At 42.9% G+C, this 8,913-nt stretch overlaps 1 protein-coding gene across 1 annotated transcript; it reads left to right on the forward strand.

The window, feature by feature from the left end:
* The first annotated feature begins 2,777 nt into the window (after positions 1–2,777).
* LOC107124505 (olfactory receptor 2Z1-like) lies at positions 2,778–5,583 on the forward strand. Its single transcript, XM_015427985.1, has 2 exons — positions 2,778–2,826; positions 4,625–5,583. The coding sequence occupies exons 1-2, from the start codon at positions 2,778–2,780 to the stop codon at positions 5,581–5,583; spliced, it is 1,008 nt and encodes a 335-aa protein (XP_015283471.1).
* The last annotated feature ends 3,330 nt before the right edge of the window (positions 5,584–8,913 follow it).

Consider the following 8,913-nt stretch of genomic DNA (forward strand, 5'->3'; position numbering starts at 1 on the left):
TGGGTTCTCATGTGAACTATTGTTCCACTCTTGTAAAACCCACAGGATTTTGCCACCATTTCTTTCCCCTCCATTTCTCTCAGTCTCTTATAAGATCCAGTCAAACAGGCTGAGGAAGAAATGGAAAGGAACAATGCAACCTCATGGACAGAATTTATTCTCTTTAGGTTTCTAAAGCAGACAAAGGCCCCTGCTGCTGTTTTCAGTATATTGTTCTTTATGTTCCTTATGGGGCTTTCTGAAAACTGTCTTCTTCTCTGCCTTATCCAATAGGATTCTTTTTAATGAAAAGGAACGTCATTACCCGAACAGGATGTTCAACTGTTTTTCGTATTATCATTGGCTGCTGCAGAATTCTTTCTTCCCAGTGTAATGTCTTATGATAGATATGTGGCCATAAGCAAGCCTCTGCAATATCCCATCCTCATGAGGAAGAATATCTACCTGTCTTTGGCAGTGGCCATTTGGTGCGGTGCATCTTTGAATGCCTTGGTGCCTGATGTTTATGTGCTGCTGCAGCCCTACTGTGGTTCAAATGTGAGTCAACATATCTTTTGTGAGTTGTCCTCAGTGCTGAGGTTGTTATGTTTAAATTCATCTGCCTTTCAACAAGTGTCATTGTTTATCAGCACTGAGTTGCTTCTACCCCCTTTGTCCACCATGCTGGTCTCATACACTTATATTCTTGTTACAGTCAACTGGAAAGACCCACAAAGTGCTTGGCAGTTGCTTTTCACACTTATTAGTGGTAAGACTCTCCTATGGGGCAGCCATGTTCAAATATCTGAGACCCATGTGTTACTGAATGCCATTCCAAGATGATATGCCTTGCTGTTTTGTACCACTGTCACTCCTGTGCTAAACCCGCTCATCTACAGCCTGAGGAATCAAGATGTTCTAGACGCAGTGAAAAAAAGTATTCAGGAAACATACATTTGATTGCTGATATCCGAGAAAATGTATCACATCCTTGGTTTATGATAAATTAAATGATTCATTGGGTGAATCTGGAACAGAAAAAGATGCAGCTCAAAACACATTCACCCCTGAATAGCCATAAAACAGCCATAAACCCATGCAGACAGCTACCATAAAACGAAGAGATCAAAGGAAGTGAAAGTGGCATGCAGTCTGGACACTGCCATAAAATCCAACACTCAATCAAGGTGAAAGTGACATGCAATGTAGAGGGGAATTTCTGTTCCAGCGTGGGTTTGGTAAAACAGCAGAACAAATGCTAGATGCAGATTGGGCCAGTGATTTCATGCAGATGTTAACAATAGCATGGGGGATAAGCAGTCCCCCAGTACCACCTTCTGGAACTGGTCAGCCAAGTAAGAGTGAAGCCACTGTAACACATGCCTCCCACTCCCAGCTCAGCCAGGCTCTCTAGAAGGATACTGTGGTTGGTGGTAAGAAAAGGAGAATCAATGGGGATTGCACACCCTTGTCACTCTCCCAGGGCAAATACATTGCAAAAGATTCACAGTGGACCTGTTTGGGGTTGTTTTTGGTCAGCATCTTCAGGGGCCTGGGATAACTGCCCCTTCATAACTCAGAAAAGCTCCACTGGATGGCATTGCAGACACGACAGTGATGGAGAGCGCGTTCACTGTCACCATCACTGCCACAGAGTGGGCACAATAAAGTGCTCTCATCTGCGCAGGGTCACATGTGCTTCAGGTTTTCCTCCACTTTCAGCATGTCTGCCTTGCCCTGTCATCATTCCAAGATCCTTATTAAACCAAGGGGCATTCTGGACTCCACAAGATGGAAGTGTTGAAGTGAGCATGCCTGGGCATTGGGGGGGGAGGTGCTACATCACTCTAGGTGTGTATAGATGCTATCTCCTTCAATGGGATCCCTCTCTTTGTCTTAACCTGGGAGCTGATCCTTCCCCTCTGTCCTCTCACTCTCTGCCCATAGTCTTCCATAGAGACACACATCTGTGCATGCCTGGACTGTAGAGATAATGCCCCCATACTCCCACACACGTGATGCTGGACAAGCTGGCCATTTGTGATGGGGAAAATACTCTTTAGGTTAGGTTTCCTTTCTCTTCTTTTGACTGCAACCTGAACGTGAACTGAATCTACTCGAATAAATGTAAGTTTACCTTTTTTGCAATATACTGCTCTAAGAGATTTATTTACTGCTCTCAGTATCACGCTTCTACGACTGGGCAAAACTGTGCTATATTAACCAAATATCCCAGTAGGAAGAAGGTATTCAGGAGAGATTGGGTGCAAAGCCCAGGTCATCTCTGCATTCCACAGATAGACAACGGTCCTTTCCGCACTAAACCTTAAATCCTGATTCAACCCTGTCCACGAACTTGCATTCTACACTACACGCGAGTTCTCCCCTGTAATTATCTCGAGGTATTTTTTGTTTCCACATTACACTGAGGTCACCCCAGTTTCGCCCCACACTTGTCCCGTGATCAACGGATGCTGTTATAACCAGGGATAAATGCAAGGTATTGTGTCGCAAGTTGAACTCTGATAAAACCAGGGATGAGATTCAAGTGCAGAAAGGGCCAACAAGGGCTATAATAGGAGCACCAACTTTCTACAGTAAGTTATTTCATTTTTAAAAGTTAGCTCTATTCCCTGAAGGCAAGAAACTTGCTGTTGGCTGATGCAAGCAGAGTTTGATATTTTTTAACTACCTTCAAACCCTGGGAGAATAAATTAAAGCATTTGATATGCCTTACAAAACAAATCTGAACAGGCAGATTGGAAAGCCAACACCTAAAAACAGGGGGCTAACTTGTGATGTCGGCTATTCACAGTCAGGATTCACTCGAGATCCATAATGATACAGGTACATATTTGTCCTGGAAACGTAACCCCAGAATCACATTTTTCTCCCTCTAGTCGTTATTTATTTACATTATTTATACTCTTCCTTTCTTATTTGGATGACATGAAATGAAATATAAAGATTTTTGAAGTCTGTTTCAAAATTTATTTGCCGCCTTCTTATCAAAATGAGATAAAACTGTTATGATAGCTACATGACAATGCATTATTTGATTCCTTGACTAATCCTGGGACAATAGAATGTATTTCTGAATGATTGTTACTTGAAGTAAATAACTCCAATCAGCATAATGGAGGACCATTATGTGGCTAAAAGATGACAGTGCAGCTTTTATTTCTATAAAGGTCAAGTGTACTAGACAATTAAAAGAGTAATATCTGCTTCTTCCCTTTGCACCATATGAGAGAATTAGCTATGTCCTTTATTAGACTGTTTACATATATTCAGAGTTCTTTTTTAAAATAGTTAATCATCTTTTTGTATTTCACGAAGAAGTTAATAGGAATTTTCCAGTGGGTGAGAAAAATTAGATGTTTTTCATTCAAGAACACCATATCTCAATTAAGATATCACTTCCAAATATTTACTTTATATCTTACCAGCCAGTATTGGTGCAGTGCAAAGCTTAGCAAACCTATTCCAGACCAGAGTTTGAGGGTTGCAGCTAAGAAAGAGTTGGGGGGGAGGTAGCCGGGTTGGTGTAGTGGTTAAGTGCATGGACTCTAAATCTGGGAGAACCGGGTTTGATTCCCCACTCCTCCACTTGCACCTGGCTGGATGACCTTGGGCAAGCGGCAGTTTCTGATACGAGCTGTCCTTGAAAAAGAGCAGTTTCTGTCAAGAGCTCCCTCAGCCCCACCTACCTCACAGGGTGTCTGTTGTGAGGAGGGAAAAGAGTTTGTAAGCCACTCTGAGACACCTTTGGGTAGTGAAGGGTGGGGTATAAATCCAATCTTCTTCTTCTTGGTCTGAAGCAGCATAATGAGTCCAGCGGCACCTTCAAGACCAATAAAATAAAATGAATAAAACCTGACATCACAAACAGATCTTCCCATACCAACTACGCAAAGCAGGGCATCCCCAGATTATTTCCATATATAAGGAGTAAATGCTACCACTAATATCTAATCATTGCAGCACACTTTCTCACAGTGATGTTTGACAACAGATGATAATAGGTAAAGTGGGCAATTCATGATACAATGGCGCCTTTTTAATCTCACGAAAGGTTTGGTTATTCCTTTTACCACAGCCCAGAAAGTACAGAGGTGCACACGAGGATCTGTTCCCAAAACAAATTCCCACTAATTTCAGGAAATTCTTCCACTGTTTAAAAACAAAACACTCCCTAATTTGTGATGTAGATGGAATTTGGTGGCAATCCTGGATAAGATGTAAATGGCTGACCTTGATGGGAACCTGAGATAATCCTAAATAAAGAAGGTTGATAGGAATATTGATTCAGTGTTTAGAAACACAAAACCAATTGGTTAAGGTTTGGTAAGAATAGTTAAAGCTTTCATAAAACAAATATATATATATTTAGAATAACATTTTAGTGATCTTTGAAGCACTTCTGAAGCAAACAAACATATCACAAAATAATGGAATATTGTCAAATGGGTATATTGTTAGATTCTCATGCAAACACTTGTTCCTGTCTTGTAAATGTGTGAAGATTTTAGCAGTACTTTCCCCCAAAAGGTATCTAGTCAGACATCTGAATTAAACAAAATTATATAGTGATATTTACATTAAATAAAGCATTTCCCCTCCATTTTTGTCATTCTCTCATAAGATCTAAATAAGCCAGATGAAGCAGAATTGGAAAAGAACAATTCATCCTCATGGACAGAATTTATTATCGTGGGATTTTTGAGCCAGACAAAATCTTCCGCTGTTACTGTGACCTTGATGATCTTTCTCTTCCTTATGGTGCTCTCTGAAAACAGCCTCCTTCTCTATTTGATCCAAGTGGACTCTGGCCTCCAATCTCCAATGTATTTTTTTCTTGGTCAATTGTCTTTCATGGATATCTGCCAAATCCTCTCCGTTGGCCCCAAAATGACTATAGATTTTTTAATGAAGAAGAACGTTATTTCTTTGAATGGATGTTCAGCCCAGATATTTTTCACCCTGGTGATGGGCGAGGCAGAATGCCTCCTCCTTGCTGTGATGTCGTATGACAGGTATGTGGCAATATGCAAGCCTTTGCAATATCCAGTTCTCATGAGGAGGAATATCCGTGTTGTCCTGTCTGCGGTTGTTTGGTTTGGTGCATTTCTGGATGCCTTAGTCCCCAGCATTTATGTGCTGCCACTGTACTACTGTGGGTCAAATGTGATCCACCATATCTTCTGCGACCTCCCTTCAATGCTGAAGCTGTCTTGTTCTGATACTTCTCACTTTGAAAAGACTCTGATCTTTAGTGGCATTACCTTGCTTATCATCCCATCATCTTTCATCTTGTTCTCCTACATGTGCATTCTTGCAACAGTCCTGAGGGTACATTCAGCCGAAAGGACTCACAAAGCACTTGGCACTTGCCTGTCTCACTTGAGTGTGGTGGGACTCTTCTATGGGGCAGCCATGTTCAAGTACTTGAGGCCCAGATCCTACCAAACTCCATACCAAGACGATATGGTTTCATTGTTTTGTTCTATTATTACTCCGGCACTGAACCCCCTTCTCTATAGCTTGAGAAATCGGGATGTGTTAACAGCACTGAAGAAACTATTCAGAAAGAACACCCCATAAATAATATCTCAGAAAAACTAGCTAATGCTAGCATGAAAACTTTCAGACAAATATTTTTTCAAGGGATGTATGAATATGCCATTTTTATGCAGCTTTTGGTTTTATATATGTTTTTTTCTTTTTGTCCACTAAAATAATTTATTGGGAAAACAGAAATATACATATTGAAGTCTATGAAGTGGGTTAATTTGAATGCATAAGAAACTGTAATTTTATGGAGAATCACAACAGGAAGGTTTCAAAAGATAGCTTTTGAGCAGTTTCGTGGATGACTTAAAAAGTCTTTGGGAAGAAAAATGTTTTGTAGATGTTAGAATATGTTACGTGTAGAAGTATTGTGTTGTTTTCCTCAGAAAATGCACTTCAGGTAAATGGAAGTGTCAACAAATTATTTTGTCCATAGTTCATAGGATATTCTGTATGGCGTTAGGACCACTAGAAGGTCTTTATTACTCAGCCAATCACAACAGAGGAAGCTAGGATACCTTAGCACAAACCATAACTAAACAGCTTTGAAATAACTCAGAACATAACAATGGCCATCAGAATCCTGATCAACTTCCCTGAATACTTCAACTATGGTCCTCTCTGGTAACAATATATATATATCGAACAAGAGCTCTCCTGAATAAAGGTAAAGGTAAAGGTTCCCTTGCTCGAAAGCCAGTCGAATCCGACTCTAGGGTTGCGGTGCTCATCTCCGTTTCAAAGCCGAAGAGCCAGCGCTGTCCAAAGACGTTTCTGTGGTCATGTGGCCGGCATGACTAAACGCCAAGGCGCACGGAACGCTGTTACCTTCCCACCGAAGTGGTACCTATTTATCTACTTGCAATTTCTTGCTTTCGAACTGCTAGGTTGGCAGGAGCTGGAACTAGAGATGAGAGCTCACTCCATCATGCGGCACCCAGGTCTCGAACTGCTGAACTACTGACCTTCCACAGCCTGCAGTTCAGTGTCTTAACCACTTGAGCCACCGCAGCTCCTGAATAAAACCACTCAACAATTCAGTAAAATAAAGTTTAGATAATTATATTGGGGGGGTTTATTGCCAGAGTAATTTCTTAGTATTGAATCAAAAGATTACCTTCCACTAGATTCTACTCATGTGTTGTTGTTTTTTAGTTTCCATGAAAGGGGGCTAAATGGATATTCTGGGATTTTGCTCTCAATATGCTATGAACTGTGCTCTGTGTGTGCTCCTTTAAAGAAGAAACTGACACCAAGGCAGCTAGCCGATTAAAAACAGGCCTAATAAAACCACATCTTAAAACACAACAAAAATCCATCATTAAAAGAAAATGAACACTACAATGCATATACAAAAACACAAAAGCAATAGTTAAAACATAGGCCAGGAAAGCGGGGTCAGAAAGGAAAGGAAATGCCAATCAAAACAGATCTTGTTATATTTTACTGCTCTATTTTCTTATAAAATAATGTTTAATTGAATTCAAGTGTGGTAGTATGAAAGTGGATGAAAGAAGGAAGTATTAAAATGATAAAGTATGGTTTAGAGATTTTACTAAATATTTATTTATTTATTCGTATTTATATCCTGCTCATCCAGTATATGGGCTCAGGGCGGGTAACAACATTTCTATAGATACAATAAAATTTAAAACACATTAAAACATAAAACAATAAAATAAAACATCTCTGTGAAGCAAAAGTGCCTATAAAGGGTTAAGTGATGCAACAGTATGTTAGCCTTCTTCCTAGTGCAGCTGTTTTAAGTTTCTTATTGTTAAGGTGCGGATTCTAAGGACAGGCAGACCTATCAATTAACTCTATTTCGAAAAACTGTTTTGACCGTAAAGTGGGGGCAGCTGATATTTGAAAGGGAAAAAGAGTATATTTTGGCACCTTATCTGAGGGGAAATTTGGCCTAGGAGATTCTGGGAACTCCTGTATGTGGTTCGTGTTTGCAGACCTCGATGTGAAGCCACATTCCTCGTTGTGACTTATGGCCTATGCTTCCTGAAAGCTGCGCTATAGAACACAGGTAGTTTGAGTTAGTGTTTATTATTTTGTTGTACTCTCTGAAGTGTTTTGTTGCTGGATTTTGTATTTCTCTCTTTTGACCATTGTTTTAAATAAATACTTTCTTTTAAAACTTAAGTTGGCTCATGTGTGCTCAAGTCTCCTGTTCACCCACAAGAAAGCCTAGCTATCTTGACAATCTCCCTAAATTATAAAAGCGTTTTGGAGGTGGCACTCTCCAGAACAATCGACATGCTCTGGAATAGGTTGACGCCCTGGCGTGCCACTCACAGGGTGTCTGTCTTCACTGGCTGCGTTCCTGCCTCGGTGTGGTCCCGCCCACAGAGGCGATGCCTGCCATCTCGGCCTCACTCTCCATCACAGAGGCAGCCCGCATGGATGATCCAGCGGCTGTTCTGGCACGGAGGCAGGAGGATGGGCCTGCCTGGCCTCGCCGTGCCCTGGTTGCTCCCTCCCACACCAGCCCAAGCCTCACTGGCCTGCACTGCCAACGCCACCTTCTCCCTCGGCAGCCTCTGTCCACAGCCTGCTTGCAACTCCCTCCCTCCACCGCGCTCGCCGCCTCCACTCTGCCCAGCCACAAAACCAGCAGCAGGAGGCTGCCTCTGAGGTGAAGGCCCATAGGGAGGGCCGATGGGCAGCTGTGAGGGAGGGCGGTGGCCAGTGCCACACCCGCCCTGGACACAGCACACTCCAGCCCAGGACACAGATGACAGGATGAACGCGCCGGGACAGGCAGGCACCACTGATGGGAGGGGAGACACTCAGGGGCCTGGGGGGAGACAGTGGGGGGGATGCTGTCAGGTCCCTGAGTGGACAAAGTGGAGGATAAAGGGTTGGGGGCCTGAGGGGGGGGGGACCATGAGCTGCTCAACTTGCCAGGGGAGGGGAACACTGCCAGCCCAGCCCATCGCCCCTCAACAACAGGCTCTTGGCAGGGAGCTGAAACCGGGAGGGGGGCCTGTCTGAGCCTGCCCAGGGAACGGCTGCCACCCCTTTCCCATCCCCCGCCACTCATGGGGTCTGGGGGCTGGAAAGAGAGCGGGGCGCCGGGGGAAAGACAGGCCCAGCATCTATCTAGGGAACGTTGTCTCGCTTTCACAATGGGCTTCGTTCCTAGTTAACACATGAAACACATCTCTCCCTTATTATATTTGAGTAGTGGGTGCCAAAGTTCTAATTCTAAAATGCCCTCCCTTAGTGTATGGCTGATGGAACTGCTCCTCAGCATATATCGCCACCAATCAGAAGGCAAAGCCCGGGTCAGAAGACGCTGGCTGGGTTGACTGGCTGCTTTGTGCAGTCCTGCCCAGCGTTTCAAGGTCTTTT

This window comes from Gekko japonicus, unplaced genomic scaffold (genome assembly GCF_001447785.1).
Source record: "Gekko japonicus isolate JY-2015 unplaced genomic scaffold, Gekko_japonicus_V1.1 scaffold1007, whole genome shotgun sequence".
NCBI classification, from domain to species: Eukaryota; Metazoa; Chordata; class Lepidosauria; order Squamata; family Gekkonidae; genus Gekko; species Gekko japonicus.

Bases quoted from the DNA above. Each gene is read 5' to 3' on its own strand.
- LOC107124505 (XM_015427985.1), top strand. From the start codon at position 2,778: ATGTCGGCTATTCACAGTCAGGATTCACTCGAGATCCATAATGATACA. The intron at 2,827-4,624 runs GTACATATTTGT...TTCTCTCATAAG, and splicing joins CGAGATCCATAATGATACAG to ATCTAAATAAGCCAGATGAA.